General features: G+C 51.7%; 7 protein-coding genes across 7 annotated transcripts; 2 read left to right on the top strand and 5 right to left on the bottom strand.

Moving 5' to 3' along the window:
* Positions 1 to 152: 152 nt before the first annotated feature.
* On the bottom strand, positions 153 to 1,211 carry CGCA056_v002536 (putative aryl-alcohol dehydrogenase AAD14; the record flags this gene model as incomplete). The annotated part of the gene is made up of 1 exon (XM_037317794.1): positions 153 to 1,211. The coding sequence occupies one exon, from the start codon at positions 1,209 to 1,211 to the stop codon at positions 153 to 155; it is 1,059 nt and encodes a 352-aa protein (XP_037182898.1).
* A 463-nt stretch (positions 1,212 to 1,674) lies between these two features.
* CGCA056_v002535 (uncharacterized protein) lies at positions 1,675 to 1,962 on the bottom strand (the record flags this gene model as incomplete). Its single annotated transcript, XM_037317793.1, has 1 exon — positions 1,675 to 1,962. The coding sequence occupies one exon, from the start codon at positions 1,960 to 1,962 to the stop codon at positions 1,675 to 1,677; it is 288 nt and encodes a 95-aa protein (XP_037182895.1).
* A 1,787-nt stretch (positions 1,963 to 3,749) lies between these two features.
* atnD-3 (Short chain dehydrogenase atnD) lies at positions 3,750 to 4,617 on the top strand (the record flags this gene model as incomplete). The annotated part of the gene is made up of 2 exons (XM_037317792.1): positions 3,750 to 3,922; positions 4,149 to 4,617. 2 exons carry the CDS (start codon positions 3,750 to 3,752, stop codon positions 4,615 to 4,617), a joined length of 642 nt encoding a protein of 213 aa, XP_037182896.1.
* Positions 4,618 to 5,708: 1,091 nt separating this feature from the next.
* Positions 5,709 to 8,075, top strand: eme1 (Crossover junction endonuclease eme1; the record flags this gene model as incomplete). The annotated part of the gene is made up of 1 exon (XM_037317791.1): positions 5,709 to 8,075. The coding sequence occupies one exon, from the start codon at positions 5,709 to 5,711 to the stop codon at positions 8,073 to 8,075; it is 2,367 nt and encodes a 788-aa protein (XP_037182901.1).
* Positions 8,076 to 8,559: 484 nt separating this feature from the next.
* Positions 8,560 to 9,500, bottom strand: CGCA056_v002532 (putative phosphatase; the record flags this gene model as incomplete). Its single annotated transcript, XM_037317790.1, has 2 exons — positions 8,560 to 9,343; positions 9,436 to 9,500. 2 exons carry the CDS (start codon positions 9,498 to 9,500, stop codon positions 8,560 to 8,562), a joined length of 849 nt encoding a protein of 282 aa, XP_037182902.1.
* A 775-nt stretch (positions 9,501 to 10,275) lies between these two features.
* On the bottom strand, positions 10,276 to 10,795 carry CGCA056_v002531 (uncharacterized protein; the record flags this gene model as incomplete). Its single annotated transcript, XM_037317789.1, has 3 exons — positions 10,276 to 10,316; positions 10,378 to 10,493; positions 10,566 to 10,795. The coding sequence occupies 3 exons, from the start codon at positions 10,793 to 10,795 to the stop codon at positions 10,276 to 10,278; spliced, it is 387 nt and encodes a 128-aa protein (XP_037182899.1).
* Positions 10,796 to 13,083: 2,288 nt separating this feature from the next.
* Positions 13,084 to 16,017, bottom strand: OPT5 (Oligopeptide transporter 5; the record flags this gene model as incomplete). The annotated part of the gene is made up of 11 exons (XM_037317788.1): positions 13,084 to 13,143; positions 13,234 to 13,534; positions 13,589 to 13,683; positions 13,734 to 14,075; positions 14,123 to 14,315; positions 14,364 to 14,994; positions 15,052 to 15,158; positions 15,209 to 15,436; positions 15,505 to 15,543; positions 15,607 to 15,640; positions 15,708 to 16,017. 11 exons carry the CDS (start codon positions 16,015 to 16,017, stop codon positions 13,084 to 13,086), a joined length of 2,340 nt encoding a protein of 779 aa, XP_037182900.1.
* Positions 16,018 to 18,378: the final 2,361 nt, after the last annotated feature.

Genomic DNA, 18,378 nt, shown 5'->3' with positions numbered 1-18,378 from the left:
AATTAGCGCTTATTTGTGGTTTGGAGTAGTATTGGTTCCATGCCTACAAACGCTGTCCTGCAGGCTGACCTCGAGTGTTTCAACAATTTATGTGACGTTTCCTCAATCCATACTGGTAAGCAGCTCGGAGGCTCATCGAAACCTCCATCAAATCATCCCTCGTATCCAATAGCTCTCGAGCTTTGCACAAACGCCAAAGGCCCAGCTCGAGATAGCAGAGCGCTGGGCTGACCCGAAACCTTCGGGTCCTCCCCAATGAAGTTGCTCGGAAACCCGGGATCAAACGGCCTCACAGCCTCCAACCGGCGCACTTGGTCCTCCGTCAGCCTGATCTTCAGCGCCTGTATGTTATCCTCCAAGTATTTCACCTTCCTCCCACCCACGAGCGGGAAGACGTTTGGCGTTCTGCTCAACACGTACGCGAGTGCAATCGCTGTGACGAACTCGATGCCGTGTTCTGCGGCCACCTCGGCCAGAACCTCGCTCATGCGCACCTCCTCGGCGGTCTGGTTCTCCGTCATGTCGCCGCTGAAGAGGCTGCGCAGGCTCTCGCCCCGCTTCTTGCGTTCATCGAGCTCCTTTTTGCTCTGGAATTTGCCCGCGCCGAGAACATCCCAGGGAGCCAGGGCCATGCCAAAGTGGCGGGCCATCGGGATGATCTCGCGCTCAAAGTCGCGGTTCATGGCGTTCCACCGGCCTTGGTAGATACAGAAGGGAGTCTTGCCCTGCAGGCTAGCGTAGGTGTTTGCCGCGCCCACGATCCACGCCGGGGTATCAGAAATTCCTAAGTAGAGGACTTTGCCCTGGTCGACAAGCGCATGCATGCTGTCCATGACCTCTTCTATCGATGTCGTGTAGTCCCACCAGTGAAGGTACAAGATATCGATCCAGTCGGTCTGCAATTTGGCCAAGGAATCGTGTACGCTCATATACAGACTACGGCGGTGGTTTCCGAAATAATTGGGCGTCTTTCCCTTTCCGAGAGCATGAGATCTGTACTCGGAGGTGAACTTGGTTGCGATGACGAGCTGGTCTCTGTTACCCCTCGGCTTCATCCACTCGCCCAAACAGGCCTCGGACTGCTCGTTTTGGTAATCGTTGGCCGTATCGATGAAGTTCCCGCCCGCAGCGACGAAAGCGTCCAGAAGTTCAAAGGCCTGCTCCTTGTTCATGCTGACCATGAAGCTTGACCAGGCGTCGCCAATCGACATACCGCCCAGTTGGCGCGGTGATACCCGGAGACCGCATTTGGGCGAAAGAATGCGGTAGCGACCGAGTTCAGGTGCTGACACCTGCTCTGGACTTACTCTAGAGTCTGAGAAGCGTGTCTTTGAGCTAGACTGTATTTACTTTCGACATACAAGCCTGCCTACCGAGTGCATTAAGGGGAAATCGAGAGTGATTGTCACGTACAGCTTTTCTCATGGCCGGAAGTCAGGATACAGTCCAATCAGTGGTAGCTGGGTATCAAAACTTTGATTGTCTACCAAAGATATATGGTTACAAAATAAGTACAGTCTAGAACAATGATCTAGAGAGCGGTCGGTTGCCCAAATCCACCTCCGCCTTGATTGAGTGAGGCGTTGTCGTTGGATTCACGTACGACGCAGGCCACAATTCTGTGACGCGTCGTTTGTCATGGCTTGCAATGCTGAACTGAGGCCCGGTTTTCGTTTAGATGGTGCAGAAGACAGTGACCCCGCCCTCAGCAGCTCCGTTCTGCGTCATCTGGATGTAGGTCGCAGGAGGGGAGCTGCTACCGGCGGGGCAGTTCCATTGGTTCTTGAACTGGGCAGGTGGTGGCGTGTTGTTAAGTTCTGAGACCTTCTTTCCAGTGCAGTATGTGTTTGTGTTGGCCTGTCGGCATGGGTTGGGGCAAGTCTCATCGCATGATTGAGGCACAGGCTGAGGCAGCGCGAAGGCGACGGAGGCCGCAGAGAGAAGAATGAGTGAGAACTGCATCGTGAAGTTGAAAAATGAAGGTGATGTTAAGATGCCGGTAATGTATGGAATGAACGGTAGGGTTAAGAAGGCGAATAGTCCCAGCAGGTTGCATGTTCGATCAGTGATTAGAATTCGTTTATATAGGTAATGGACAGGTCTTATTACTATCGTCTATCCAAATTTTAGAGACGGATACCAAAGATGGCCACAGCATCGCTGACGAGTCAGTCAATCCATTGTCAATCAATCTGTCACCCCGTCTGAAGCTAGGCACACAGCCACGATTAATATTTTAAGCATCATTCGCCGTCCGTGCATGAGTGAATATTTTCCGTGTTTTCCGGAAGACCCAGCAGTACGGAACTGGGGTTAAAGACAGCTTGCTGCCAAAGAGTATGGGGGATCTGAAGGCTCAAGGCGGGAGGGCTAGCCTGTCGCCTGCCTCATCGGTATGGAGGACGACACTGGCCGTTGTCTGGGTTCCTGGTTGCTGTTCAGCTAGTGTTCATCACTACATGTGTGTTAGAAGAGCATAAATGGGATTACGCCCAGCACATGACCTAGCTTGGCTCTGTAGAGTTCGTCTGATAAAGTTACAGACTATATTAAAGAGCAATATTTCTGGTCAGGCTCAAACTGCATCAGCTTATCCATGACTCGCCCTACGGGCGTATGTAGGAGTCATGACAGGGTGCTGCGACTCTGGAGCACACCGACTCGGCCCCAGTGCGATTAGATCCCGTGCGGGATCAATTCGGAACCCGAATTCTAAGGCAGGCGGGCTATAACAAGCATTCGTAAGGCTGCATTTTCGCGTGCACCTTGCTGTGTAGTACGTAATGGGAATTCGTCGCTTAATAGGAAACGCTTGCTATTATATCACAGACATCGATATCTTGCGCAAGCTTAACTTACCGTCTGCGTCTCAAATAGCGTCTAGGGTCAGGTTCTAGACTCGTGGCTTTCGCCATAGAAAGGATTCATCTAGCTATACCATTTTGCTATACAAACAACCAAAGTTCCACCGACGTATTGTGGAGCCACTGCGGATGTTGCGCAGTTGGTGGCTCATTGCCGCAAACCGAACGAGTTAATGTCTGGTGCAGTGCGGCCAAGGCCCCAAGCGATCATATGTCCGACAAGGTAACAACGAACGCATATCAATCGGATCAAAATTGGCTGATTACCGTAGAATAATAGACAATGAAAGCTCTTATTATTGTTATTTTCTCATGTTCATTGCTCTGAGTAGGTAGAAGAATGATAAGTTGATGGATGAAAATGCAACATGGATTGGCTTCATGGAGGTAGGCGGGCTTAAAGGCGGCTAATTCCAGGCATTTGCTGAAATGTCTGGTCTGGACCCTTTCTGGAGCTGGAAACCGGGTCTTTAGCTTCGACATATTATTTGCCGGCGTACTTGAATACTTCAATACATCTAGACACTGTCGCCGGAAGTTGATAAACTTTTAGTTCTAAGACACGGCAAAATGGGCTTTCTCTAGTCTCAGCTCTTTGTCGAACCGAAATATCCAACGGACCTCTTTACAGACCAAGTCATAATCGTGACAGGCTCCAATGTTGGCCTCGGATACGAAGCGGCTCGACACTTCGTCCGCCTCAATGCCGCCCGCGTGATTCTCGCCGTTAGGAACGTGGAGGCTCGACACAAAGCCAAGGAAACGACCGAACAGTCAACAGGTTGCCAGGGAATATGCGAGGTATGGGAGGTAGATCTGGCCTCGTACGATTCAGTACGGGAATTTTCAACACGAGCCTCGCAGCTTCCCCGCGTGGATGTATTGATGGCAAATGCGGGCATTGCAACCACGCGCTTCACTGCAGCAGAGGGACATGAACGCAGCATTACCGTCAATGTGATCAGCAACTTTCTACTGGCGTTGCTGTTGGTACCCGTTCTGAAGAGAACAGCAGAAACTTGTTCTGATGCCACGCCTCACTTATCTGTGGTGGCCAGCTGTCACGGGCTAGAGCCCGGATTGATATCTCCGGCTTTGCCGGAGCAATTACCGAGATCCGGCTCCGTTGGACCCACTACTCTGCCGCGTTACACCGCCTAACCCGGTCTGCTTCACCGCTGTTAGGTGCCTACTCTTGTAAAGTCCTTTCTTCCTTCTTCAGCTGAGAATAGTCAATCGACGGCACCTCTACGTTGAACAAGCCTAGGGGCCAGCCCCTTACACCAGCGAAGTCCACGCCTGGACCGACTTACCGGAATGGAAAACGGAAAATACTTTCAAAAGTCTGGATGACGAGACGAAAGCCGACATGAACATGCGATACCCAGCCACGAAGCTTCTGAAAATCCTGGTGTCTCGTGAGCTGGCAGCGAGATTGGACGGCTCAGGCGCTGTGGTCAATATGCAGCAACCTGGGAGGTGTCATTCAGAGCTGACGCGTGAGGACGGGCGGATAACGGCTGTGTTAAAGTTCGTACTGGCTCGGTCTACTGAGGTAGGCAGTCGGACACTTGTTGCAGCCGCGTCAGCGGGGATCGCCAGCCACGGAGCCTACATGAGAGACGGGGAAATTGATAATGAGGCTTTATCACCTTTTGTGAGGAACCACGATGGAGAAATAGCGCAGAAGAAGGTGTGGGAGGAGTTGACTCGCATTCTGGAGGATATTTGTTCCGGCGCAACAACGTTCTGAAGTTCGTTGTTGTTGAGCTTCGTCATGTTCAGGACTTGTAGCTAGAAGAGACTGTTGTACTTTGGCTAGTAATTAGTGCGGACAAGTTCCTCCCCAAAAGCTCGGTTTCGCGTGGCTTCTCATTGAAGAAGCCTTGTTCTGATTCCATGAAGGGATTTAGACGATAACTTCGGCCAACCTATACCCACGCCGGCGCTAACGACAAAGGGAACACCAGCTGTCGGACACACCCCGAGAGATAAAGCATCGATCGCATCAAGTTAAGTCGATCAATCTTCCTCTATACCAGACGTGGGTGTGCCGTTGATCGATGTTAGAATCAAATGCCAAGAACTTTCAGTTCCGATATCCGTGGGGCAGTCGATCTGCCGACTGTCAAAAAAGGTGGCCCTTGTCCGTTGTGGTAATCAGTCGACGGTTGGGCCCCTTGACAGGAATCACCAGCGGGGACCTGCGCGCTTTTCGACGTCTGATGGACCGTGATGGCATGATGTTCGCCACGGACTGCTACCCTCAGTCGTCATCTTCCCCAGCGGTAGTCTGTGCTTGCCGGGTGGTAGCTTGACACAGGCCGGTGGTTCATGTTGGATTGTCAACTTCAATGGACGGGTGTGCGGTTGCATCTGGCGCTCGAGCCCCCATTGCATCTGTCGATTTTGAGGACCCTCGAATCCTGGTTATAAAATGTTAAGCTTACATGCAAATACGACATCGCTTAGGTCCTGGATGCGGGAGCAACGCCTTGTATTCCGATAACGCGCGATGGAACGTTGGGAGAAGTATCGACGTTGCTCCGGACCAAGAAAAAGGAGTTCGGATACATGCAACACAACATCAGCCGTTTAAGTGCATATGTGTCGCTTAGTCATGGGCAAGGAAGAGCACGTGACGGTCGTGGTTGGTTCGCGCTCAGACTGCCCGGCTCTGAGCGGTGCCGCGCGTGCCCCACCTCGAGGAGCGAGATCCAGACGCGATTGTGATTTTTGGTCGTCATCGCAGTGCGGCGCAACGTCAATCGGGCGCATTGTGGACTTTCTTGGTTTTTGCGCCTCCTATGACCGATTGAGGCCTTATGAATCTCCAACAGCAACATGCCTGCGGAGGTCATCAACCTGTTGTCTAGTCCCTCTCTAGGGCCGTCGCCAATCCAACCTGCACCTCAACACCCTCCACCAGCACAACAAGCAGTAGCGACTGTGGCAACTGCGCTTGACTACGACGATGATGTGTTCAATTTGACGGCAGACTCACCAGAGTTGATTCCAGAATCAGCAGCGAAGCCTGCTGCCCGACCCGAGCAACCGAAATCCATCTACTCCCCTAGAAGCGTATCCGGTGCGAAGCGGCCACGGGAAGAGCAACTTGACAATTGTGCGCCGGTTTATTACATGTCAGACGACTTCGACACGACGATCGATCTCGACAGTAGCCTGCCCCTTAACAAGGTTCCAGACTCTGATACTAGAGATACCAAGAGATTGCGTCTTTCGCCCACTGGAGGCGGCGCCGGTCGCACGTTTGACAGGTCGCATTCTGCTACCGATCAGCCCAGCCGACCGCCTGTAAAGCAATCTGGCGCTTTCCGGCGAGCCCACACGTTGGATGATCCGATCGATTTCTCCAGCTCGCCCGGATTCCCGCGCACCACGACGAGCAATGCAGCAACGGCAAAGATCTCTAAGACAATCGAGTCCGATGATCCATTCGCTTCGTCACCTCCTTCGGCGCAGCCAGCACCAAGACAGCAGAGTTCGAACGGAGCTGCAACCAAGGCTCCATCACCACGGAAAGACCGTATAGACTACGTAGACTACGATCTTACTTCCGATGACCCCTTCGCAAGCTCACCTCGGCCACCACGGAAACCCCCCGCCGAGCCAGACACGATCCTATTAGACGACGACGACGATGACGACGATGACGGTACTTTTGCAAAGCAGCCGCAACGGTCAGCAGCTTCGATCGTGAACCCGCGATCTCCAAAACCTACAAACAAGTCATTGGACAAAGGAAAGCAGAGGGCGGAATCGCCAAAGAGAAGGGCCAACTGGGACCCAATATCCAGCTCCGCGCCGGAACGACATTTGCCTAGCGACCCATTCTCTTCGCCACCGCCACGAAGAACATTTACCAAGTCTGTCAGCGAGATTATTGACTTGAGCGATGACGAGCCGGCACCAAGGAACGTCAACCCCGACTCGGACGATGACTTCCCAGATCTCGATGACTTCGATGCTAGGAGGCTGAAGGATCGAGTTGAGACGAAGAAGACCAGTTACAAGGCCTCGTCGACGAAAAGCAAGTCAATTACTGCTCGGGCTACAACCAAGAAGTCAGCGAATGATCGGGCAAGGGACAAGGAAGTAAAGGCAGCAGAGCGGGAGCGGGAGAAGGAACGCAAGAAGCAAGAGAAGGAGGCTGCAAAGGAGCAGAAGGCCAAGGAGAAGGAGCGCGCCGCTGTGCTAGCAGAGGTCAACAAAATCAGGACCGACAAGAAGGTCTCAACCCCGGAGATGATTGCGGATCTCCCGTCAAGCCTGCCTGCTGCTGTTACTCTCCAGATCCAGACGCTACTCAAGGATCTCGACGTCCAGCATGAGGCCTGGTACAGCCCCGTGGATAACGTTGTCAAGTGGAGAAGAAAGGTAGCCAGCCGCTTTAACGAAGAGCTGGGACACTGGGAGCCAATGCCGATGCACGTTGAAGACGACAAGTTCGCATTGGTCATTGTGAACGCGTCGGAGTTCGTCACATACGCACTTGGCCCCGAAGGCAACAACCTCGAAGCTCACGTGTTGAGGATGAAGCGCCATTTCCCGACGCAGCAGCTGATTTACCTGATCGAGGGACTGACGCCATGGATGCGCAAGAACCGCAACGTTCGCAATCGACAATTTGCCTCTGCCGTGCGCAACGGAGAGCCAGCCGAATCCTCGACGAGTGCCCAATCGCGGCGCCGTAAGAACCAGCAACCGCAGGAGTACATTGACGAGGATACGATCGAAGACGCCTTGCTGGAGCTGCAGGTGATGCATAATGTGCTCATCCACCACACGAGTGCGGCCGTCGAGACTGCGCAGTGGGTTGCTATCTTCACCCAGCACATCTCAACCGTACCCTACCGCAAGCAGCGCGAGGCAGCCAACGCTGCTGGAGCGGGCTTCTGCATGGAAACAGGCCAGGTCCGCACGGGAGAAGATATCAAGGACACATACGTGCGGATGCTGCAGGAGATTGTGCGCGTCACGGCTCCCATCGCATGGGGCATCGCCACTATGTTTGAGACGGTGCCGAAGCTTGTGAAGGGATTGGAGGAGGGCGGGCCGCTGGTTCTTGAGAACATCAGGAAGAGTACGAACAAGGACGGCGGTTTCTCTGACAGAGCTGTGGGCAAGTCTGTCAGCAAGAGGGTGCACAAGGTCTTTACCGGGAAGGATGAGTGGAGTACGGATGTGTAGGCGTATTATTAGGACTGGCAGCACCGCGTTACGAACTGTACGATTCTCAGGCCACTTTTGAACGACGTTACGATCACACGTATGGATTAAAGATGACTAGCATCACATTGAAGGCACAATGGGTTTGATTTGAAGCTTATTATATTATGCGGACGCAACTAGACTAGACAATCCCGTTCTATTATTCCAGGAGCTGCAGGTGTACTGTGAATATCTGTATTCTGAGCCATGTTAGTCAAGGCCCGTCCAAAGTGAAGTTCATCAAAACGAATGTGATTTGATAGCTTGTGTCAGACAGCGGTTGGACGAATGTTTTTCCACATGTATACTTTCGGTACAGGTCTGTGAATTTTCTTGCCTCATCACAACAAGCGGGGTGGTATGGAGTAGTAAGAATTGAAAAATTTGAACATACCTGGGTAGCAAGTAGGCCGCCGAGTCGCTCTGCATTGAACAGACTCGGCGACCAGGTCGGAGAGAGGCATCATGCTTCGTCTCCGTGTTTGCGCTTCTTGGCGGTCGGCGTGAAGAACGCGTTGAGCGTCTTCTGCTTCTCGTCAAACTTGGCGCTGCCGATTCCACCTCGGGTCTTCTTCAGACCTTGGAGATGCTCCGTGGAGTTGACGGCGACTGTCTTGATAGACAGGCCAGGCCAAGTGGGTACGGTCGCTGGCTCCTTGGACGGTGGTGCAGCGGGCGTAACGGTAAGTTCGACGTAGCCAGTGTTGCTCCAGGCCAAAGGCAACTGGTCCTCAGGTGAGGCGACGACGGTCCCGAAGTTCTTTGCAGAACGGAGAGCCCGTACGAGCACGCCAAGGATGATCCCGTGCGCGACGACCACGACGCTCTCCGCACCCTCCTCGGTTTCGTTGACGCAGGCGAAAATGGGGCCGAGGTACTCGTCCGCAAATCTCTTCGCCCTCGTAAACATCGCCTCAGAGGTCTCGGCGCCAACGTGTCTTTCACCAACAGCGCGGGCGCCGACCTTCTGCCCCTCGCCGGACCCGAAGTGCTTCTCGCGAAGCTCGGGTAGCTGGACGACTTCCACCCTCCTGCCTGTCATCGACGACGAAGCTTCACCTTCAGTCGCGTTCGGGGGCGAGGAGAGGGCGTCGCGGACAGCCTCGGCGGTGCGATACGCACGCTGCAAATTCGAAGCGAAGATGTGCGAGACGGGCGCCGAGGCTGTGCGCGAGGCGAGGTGTGTGCCCAGGCGCCTGGCTTGCAGGACGCCGTGGGAGGTCAAGGACGCGTCGCGAGAGCCTGCACTGCACCAACACCAATGCCACGCACGTTAGAAAGAGGACGAGGGAAGGGAAAACCCAGCCAAATTCAGGCGGCAGCAGCGAGGCGCGCGTACTAGAGGTTCGCGACGTTGTCGACGGACTCGCCGTGGCGGACGAGGTAGAGGTGAATTGCGCCCATTGTCATGCGTGCGAGAACGCAGCTACATGGTTTGGGGTGCGGGAAGATTCGGTCCTCGTAGTGTCATGCCGTTGCAGGCTGGTCTGTCGAATGGTAAAGACCGGTTTGTGTGTGGGAGGAAAACAACGAGGAAAGTTTGTTGCGAGTGAAATTTTTTGTAGCTGTGCTTGGTGGGGCAGAAGGACCGTTTGTTGCATATAATGGACTTTGGTGAATATTGCTTGTATCCGGCCCGACGGTGCTGGATACAACGATCTCTATCTCGGATTATGCGATAGCTCCAGCGATTACTCTTCTGTTCAAGATGAACAAGTCTGCGAATTTCTTGTGCTACTTACCACACGGAATTCCGGGGTATCATGCGTAATTGATAATTTCCGATTTTCCAGAAAGTTGGCAGGTCCGCGAACGGCTGCCTTCGTTCGATTATAGGCCAAGTGAGATTTCCTCGCGTCCGGTGAAAAATTGCTGAGTGCCTGACCCTAACTTTCCACGGTTTGACATATCAGTATGCAAGACTGTAGCTATGTTTTAAAACGCGCTTGGAATATTTCTACCTGGTTGACGAACAAGTAGTCGTAGTATCTACTCCAATAATCCAATGCCCATTATTTCCGTTTCTTGCCACCTACTGCTTTCAAAGACTAACAGCCACAGAGATCTGATTTATGGTTCCCGCGGTAGCTCGGGCAGTGATGAATGGCCAATTCAAGAAACTTGACAGCCAGTCTGAGAGAATTCCCCATAGCAACCCACACCTTCGGTGGAAACATATTCAAGTGCCGAATCTACAGCTTGCGTCAATAGGCTGACCGTCTACGAAAACAAGGCCCAGTGAAACGAAAAGAAAGTCCACGGAAGAAGTGCGGTTGCTTACTGATGTTGACCTCGGAGTACCTCCACGTTCCAAACGTTCCAATGTCGCACTGACATCGCATTATCTCGGTGGACGAGTCGAATGTGCAATCCCTGCAGCTTCTGCTGAACGCGCCGCTGTAGCACGAAAGGTTACGTTAGTGAGCGGTCATGGGAAAGAACAGGCAGCAGATAGAAAAAAGGACTTACTCCTTCTGGGCGCGGATTTGGCCCATGTCGTTGATGAAGCATTTTCCGAGGTCGACGTACCAGCAAGCCCTGTACGGCCACGCGACGGGGTTCGGAGACGGGCAGTTGTACTCGATTGTCGGGTGTTCGCTGTTACCAGTGTGGATGTGGCGGATGAATTGGCAATGGTCTTTGAGGGCGGCGAGGGCTCCGGCTGCGAGGAGGACGGGAGAAAGGATGGAGAGCTTCATGGTGGCTAAGCGGGATGCTGGCAGTGCGTGATGACGAGGCCTGGAGAGGGAGAGAGCTGAGTTGGATTTGGAGGCGGCTTTTGTACTTCAGAGTATGCAGGCCAAGGGCGCCATTGACGGTTGAAATAGAGGTCTGTGTTTCTCGAGGAGCAGTTTTCTTAAGGGCAGGGTTGGCTCGGGGTTTGTTGAACAAACTCATCCATCAACAAAGGCATACTATGGGCTTTATGGCCAAAGCTCAGCTGTGACAGCGCGCAAAAGACAAACATGACAGAATACGTGAGCAACCCATTGTAAGGACGCAAACAGCACTGCATGGCAAAGTCCGTTGAAATCAGGGTGGTACGAGCGACGGAGTTGCATCCACATGGCTGAAAAATGAGCAATCGTCCGCTATGCCCGCCGGTCTGATATGCTTGGCGTTGAATTTTGTGCTCACATTTGCGCGCGGAGGTCTTCTGGTTTTGCGACGCACAATTACGGAACATTGAATTTGAATTGGGGAGGCGCAAGGAGGGCTAGGGTAGAGTTAGTATCGACTCCGGCAGAAGGGAAACCTTCCGATGCTGCGTGCCCTCCGACGCCGCTTCAAACACGATTATAAAATCATTTCGCGCAAAATGATTTGCATTCGATAATTCTTGAAGCTGTTCTGCATGGGTCCTGGATCAAACCCAGGGATCAGTGGGACCGCCTACAAACTTTCAAATCGCAACTTCATGAATTCAAAGTCGTTGCATTTAACCTCAAAACCATACACATTGTGGCACCAAATTAGACCGTTCTCATTCCGTACATAATCATCTGAGAACTTACACGTCAGCGTATTCCGTCTTGAATAGGTAGCTCAGGTGACATGTAAAGTAGCACATACTCAGTAGTACCCGAGGAAAGGAAAACTGCCCCTCGGGCTTTTCTGGACATAGACAGAAGAAGTCGGTTGTCTTCTTATCATACTGGCAATCATGACATGTCTTTGCAAAGTTTCCACTGCGTTTGAGAGATTGTTAGCCCGGATTCCAATATCAACTCCAGAAAGGTGCTTCGACAGTGCGTTGGCACGAAGGGAAAAGTCAACGGGGCCACTCACTTCTTTCTGTAGCCGAACACACCATCGTCATTGGAAAAGCAGACAGTCAAGGGCAACCAGCTGCAGCGTTCTTTCTTGCCAGAATCCATGCATCTAGCAACGATGTATGGTGACGCCTGTTTCTTTCGGCCGTAGATGCTGTCTGGATCCCAGTACCGAACCTCGGAACAGCCGTCGTTGAAGCCTCCGGCTGCAAGCGCTTGTCGAATAGCGATGAGGATGATAATCAAGTTTGCAATTAGTTCCATGCTGTAGTGTTTGTAGTCTGACGAGAATTCGGGAGCTCGGGGCGTCTTGGAGGATCTCCGAGAGAAACAGGCAGCTTCAGGAGACCCTTCTATACCATCTAGACACAGGAGGAGAGGAGCGGCGCTAATTATGATCCAACTTGTGAACGACAAGGAGAGATAGTGTCAATATGAACATTCGGGCTCGTTAAATTTCATCATGATGCAAAATTTGATTACTTCAGGCAACTGTCGTTTACATATCGTCTGACTTTACGTTTGCGGGGTTGCGATTTTTGAGAGGGTCGGTGCGAGAACCTCGTTTCTGTAAGTGGGACAATGCTCTTTCCATTGTTATACTGAACAATGTATGTTCGGAGTACATTGAGACATCGACTATTCCGGCTCACGCCCGTACACAAACCCGAAGTCGTGTATCATTGAACTTTCTCGGGCTACAGCTCTTCTCTCGTATGTCAGCATCCATACCTTAGAACACAAGTTGAGAATCTCGAAGTGCACGTCGGGTGGCGCGTAATCGTAATGGATCGGCGAGAGCCATTCGTCGACTTCGGCAGTGTTTGGATGCCCTCGGTGAAATATCCTGGTGTCCCTGTGCTTGTCTGACAGCTCCCTCGTGTTGCTAGCTCCCTTGCATTGCAAAGCTGCCTTGATGTTTGCGAGCAGGCTGCAGTCAAGTCCCGGGGTAACTAATGTTTGCTTGATATGATTGGATTATAATTTTTATGAACAGGGCACTCTGTGTCCGTTAAGGAATCGCATCCAAGGAGGGATGAAACAAACAACAATATGTAATGTAGCTATTTCATTGAAACGTTGAAGTGCCTCGATCGACGCCACATGGTCTCTTGGCAGGCAGATTCTGTGCGTTTTGCGCTTCCAAAAGCAGTCAACTTCAGATGGAACTGACAAAATGCCGGCCCTGAAAGTAGACCACAGGATAAGGATAATCAACCAGTGCCGCAGTAATCAGCATACTGCTTTGATGAACTGTCAGGGTTACCCCACCACTAATGCCTCGTCAGAATTATTCAAAGTTGAAGTAAGTGATGAGAGCATGCCGTCGGAAAAGGGACTTCTTTTCCAGAACCTCCAGCTACCGCGAAGGTAAGGATGAACATCATCACCTTTGCACCCGCATCAAGGCCACCGCCGACAATGTAATTGTACTTGCCGAACCACGCAGGGTGTCGGAGACGCATGTACCACTGTGACCATAGTCCGGTGGCGACCTGGGACCAGATGACTGAGGTCGTGCCGGATGTCGTCTCTGAGGCGTTGTGAAATACGACAGGGGTGACGAGCTTCCGGACCTCCCAGCCATAAATCGTCTTGTACTTGCGCGAGACAAGCCATAGAGCGACAGGAATCGCAGCGCCGATCACGATGGAGAGAGGAATCCTGCGAATGGTAAGACTCATTTCATATCAAACAATTATTGTCGGGAGTACTGACCAACCGTATCCGTCCTTGTTGAAGCCATAGACGTACTTTGCGAGAGACCAGGTTACGGCAGTCGTGTTGAGAGACTGGATCTTGCGTCCACTCCACTGATTATGGGTCAGCAATCCGATTAAGATCGACGTAGAGAAGAACTCACAACTTGGTTGCCGATCGGGTCTAAGAGAATCTCTCGCCGGTTGGCGACAATCGTATCCATGATGACGTAGTTCAAAGCCGTTCCGAACAGGCTTCCCCACGTCTGGAGGAGGAACATGGTCCTCCAAGGAATCTTGAGATACTGTGCCATCTTAAGGTCGGTAGACAGAAACACAGAAAGAACCGTGACTTCGTGGCTAAACATGGAGAAATAGAGGTTTGCAACTGGTTTACCCGGTTGCAAGACGCCGCATAGCATCTTGGATAAGTTGTTTGTCGCCACGCTAGTACCCAAAAGGCCATACAAGCAAAGCGAGAAGGGTGCAACAATGCATCCAAGAAGCTGGATAGTCAGCAAGAGCATTAGTATTTCTCGTTGGGGAGGCTTACAATTGCGCAGACATAAGCCCAGGCATCCAGAGTTGTGTGTCCTTTGATGACGGCCCCAAGTCCAGTGAAGAAGCCAACAAGAAGGATCGCAAGATACCACCACATGGGCACATCCTTGTAGTTCTCCTGCATAACCTTGTAGTGAGGGTCTGTTTCGGTCTTCTTCCAAGCTTGTATCAAAGATCTCTTGATACTTGAGAAGTTAGTTAACGGAGATAAGATCTGGGGCCAGCAAACTCACAGAGGGCCGTAGAAAAGTGAGATGTGAGTGATCAAGGCTCCAATGGCAGCCATCGCCGCCATGTTTGCCCAGACGTTCGACGCAGTGAGTCGCGGGAGGCCGTGTACTTCAAGTGCCTCGGTATCCAGGATGGCGTTCTGGCCAAAGACGGCAGTCTGGTTGTATACCTTGCCAGTTTTCGCGTCAAACATGGCTGTCGACATGAACGGAAACTTCTTGGCGCCCCATGCGCCGCCGTAATAGAGCGAAAAGCACATGATGCATGACAAGACGATCCCCACCCAGGAGTTGGCTTGCTGCAGAAGCGGAAGAGACATGTAGCGGGAAGTGATGTACTGCCAGTCGAGAGAGAAATTGAGAATGCCCTGTCCCTCGTTGGAAGAAATGCCGCCGAAGATGGTCATCAGGACTTTGCGCGTTGGAGGGGCAGCATTCATCGATGCAAGGCAGGGGATGGAGATGCCGTTCAACCAAGGCCAGATGTACGATGCGATCGGTTCCCAGATGAACATGCCGATGGAAGTGAATCCGAACATGCGTAGGCGTTCTCGATTGTTACCCTTGGGATCGCGGTGAAGTGTCTGGTAGATAGAAATCATTGGGAGGCATTGCCACCAGACCATCTCACTGGCTAGTCTGTGTTAGTATTGCATGATTGGCCAATTATCGGGTGTGACCAAAGACTCACGATGAACAAGAATCGAGCGCAAGAGTCCGACAAGACCGTATCCGAAGATAGAAGCTGAGAAGACAGTCAGAATAGCTGTGGCCGCATCGGTGCTTCGGTCATAGAATCTACCATCTGTCAGCCCTGGAAGAATCAGCGTCTATTGCACTTTACTCACAGTCGCTCTGCACCGAATACTTGCACGATGGCAGCACCGTTTCCGCTAGACGTGGAAAGGATTGAAGCCACCGCGTGCTCCTTTAATCCGAAATGGCCAGGGTTGATGAAGTGAACAACTGGGCCGAGCCATCTCGCCTGAGACGGTAGGAATTTCTCAACGTGGTGTCGGCGAGGCAGAGCAATGGACCATGCTACGCCGAGCACATATGCCATCAGACACAAGAAGCTGTTAACCCAAACAGTTAGATCAAGATCACAACACTTGGGAGTATACCGTTTGCATGAAAGACTCACACCGAAGCGAAAGAAACATCGACGGGCTTGTAGAAGTAGCTGAAAAGAGCCGGTCAGTATCTGTCAGAATGGGCCGATTGATGAGTCTGATATTGGACGCACATCTGGTTGATACAGGCTGCGAGAGCAGTGAGGCCTTTTTGGCGTTAGTCCATACAATCTTGTATCGTCATGTGTAGACTCAAGTCGTGAGAGAGCCTTACCGGATCCAATGATGAAAGATCGGAAGGTGCAGGCCTGATCGCCATCATCTTGCGTTGACACGACATATCTTGCAACATCATTGCCGTCACGGATAACAACGCCACCGTTCACCAGCTGTCTCTCGTCATCGGCCTCGTTTCGCTCAGGGTCTTTCAGATTCAAGCCAACGTCAGACTTGCTATCTTCCTGTAGCGCTGCCGTACCTGGCACTGTCGAGGTTTGTGCCTTGCTGGATGGGGAGGTTGCTAGAACATTCTCGCTCGCTACAGCGGCAGTAGAGGCCACAGTAGCCGCCTTTGAATCCGCCATACTTCTCCCGCGACTCTCTCTGGTAAAACGCCGATCGAGAGAAAGCGTCGTTGAAATCCGTGGTCTCCCACCGGCAACCTCATCCCCCACCCACGTTTATCTACCATTGCAGTGTCGTATCGGTCCGCGAACTGCTTATCACGTCAACGACCAAATCCCTGTTCGAACCGGCCGCTTTTATCCCGGACCCACGACCTTAAGTGCAGCCAAGCCTCTTACGGCGGAGGATTGACCAATTGGTGGCATGTTTGTGTGCGTTTCTGCGGAGTCTGTACAAAAGAGTGGAGGTTGAGATAATTGACGTCGGGTCGACTCCGACTCTGAAGCCGAGTTTTCGGGCTTCTTTTTGGAGAAGACGAAAATTTGGGTGTGGTCTCAAATGGCGCCAGATTTGCCAAGTGAATCGCCATTTTTTCATGACCCACAGTCCCGACAGTACGGAACGACGTGGAGTTGTATTTAACAATAGCCCGTACAGCGGAAAACACTACGGGCAGAAGCGCTTCCCTTAACGACGCACTGTTCGCTGCTAAAAACACAGAAGAAGAGGCCTCAAAGAAAGCAAAGCCAAATAACTTCCAAGAGACTTAATAAGGGAAAGCACTCAAGGGGATGGGCTATCATCGTTCAATCAGAATCGTGCGTATGCCTGTTTACATCCAGGAGGTGCTTTCTTTCCCTCAGGGCAAATGTCACGCTGAACTCGCTTGTTGTGGCAATTAGGGACACCTGGAGAGTTCTTAGAGTCCTTGGTTTGGAGATACGCAGGGTCTCTCTGGACATTTTCTTTGACTAGTTCGCTGACACTAGCACCGCCAAATCCCGAGGCAACGGTCGAGGACGTCGCAAGTTCACCAGTGGCTTTGCGGACATTGTGAACCTGTCTGATGTCAATCACTAGAAGCGCCCTGTACAAGAGCTTGGCCATACCTCGGTCGAATTGGGCTGGGCAGCTTTCACAAAGCCTGCAGATGAGACGGCGCAAATGATCGCCGCTGTATGAATTGAGATGATCATGTTGATGAAACTTGCTTGAGGCTGAAGTGGTTATGAAATGCACACAAGGTTGCCAAAGTCGAGCGAAGTGATCGACAGCCAGGCTCCAGTCGGGAACTAGTGTCTGACCTGAGAATGATACGCGGGAAAGGCTCGATTTAAGTACTTCTTGTGTGTATCATTCAGGCGCGAAACATTACCTGTGTAGGGAATGTCCAGGTTATTAAAACTTAAAGAGTGAATACCGACGCCGAGTGAGTGACATTTAGCATCTTTGCTCACGCACTGAGAGGTCTGAGATTAGTTACCATCTACTACAGATTGCCTAACCGCGGGCGGTTTCAAAAGAAGCTTAAGCAGGGGGCCTGATTTGTTGATGTATTGAATGTTACACACTTTGCTCGCCATGGGATTCGGGAGTTGCAGAAAGTCATGTTACGTTCTGTCCCAACTATGATATTATGAAACGGTGCTCATCGGCCTAGCATTATTTCTAAGGCCTGTAGTTCTGCAGTGGTCCAAAATAGAGTTCTTATTTCCCTCCGTTTCCTTCTTCTTCAGAGTTAAATATGGCAGGTCGCTGTCTGCGACCACATCCTGTCGACTGACGTATGAGTCTGACGGGGACATTTGTAAGGGCTAGGATGGAAGAGAAACTTCTATTGTCAACCCGTGGGGTTTCATATGAAAAGGTGCGAGTCGCCAGAGACCTCTACACACACAAACACGACCAAGTAGTTCGTTTCCTTAACAAGATGCTGAAGTCAGCTTCACTATACTACATCAAAAACCTGAGAAACAGTCTCATGTGCGGCTAGAACCTCAAGGAAATTGTCGAAAAGTGCGAGAAACGAGTCTGACGTTTCTTAATAGGTACCCGTGCCCTCAGTCAGGAAAAAGAGGCAGTGCTCTTTTCTTCAAACTTTATGGTCATCTGGTTGATCTAGCTTCATTCTCACAGCTAATCGCGCGCAACGTATCGCCAATCTTACGCATTCGATACGTGGAGTCGCTCAATTGCGGGGGCCAAACCATTTCTAGCCATCTGCGAGCCGCCGTGGCCACCGTGGCCACCGCACGCCGTTATACATAATAGCAAGGCAGGTCTCGTAACGCAGCCTATGCTGCGTAGAACGGACTGACGGCATTGCACATGTATGGAGAATGTGTGGTCCGCGATGTGGACGCTGCTGGCGTCTGCAACCAGTGAGTCGAGATTGCCTAACTCGGCCTAATCTCTTGTTGGTAGTGAATAAATCCCCTGTTTCACCTGAATTTGGATTTCATGTTTTCAAACGCCAACTGTAAATATTTGACCATCAGTTTCACAAGGACCCGGGGGGGGGGGGTTGGGTTCCATTCTAG

Source organism: Colletotrichum aenigma, assembly GCF_013390185.1.
Source record: "Colletotrichum aenigma strain Cg56 chromosome Unknown KSG_Cg56_contig02, whole genome shotgun sequence".
In the NCBI taxonomy this organism is placed as follows: domain Eukaryota; kingdom Fungi; phylum Ascomycota; class Sordariomycetes; order Glomerellales; family Glomerellaceae; genus Colletotrichum; species Colletotrichum aenigma.
The sequence above is the reverse complement of the archived record's forward strand: the minus strand, read 5'-3'. Positions and strand labels throughout refer to the sequence as shown.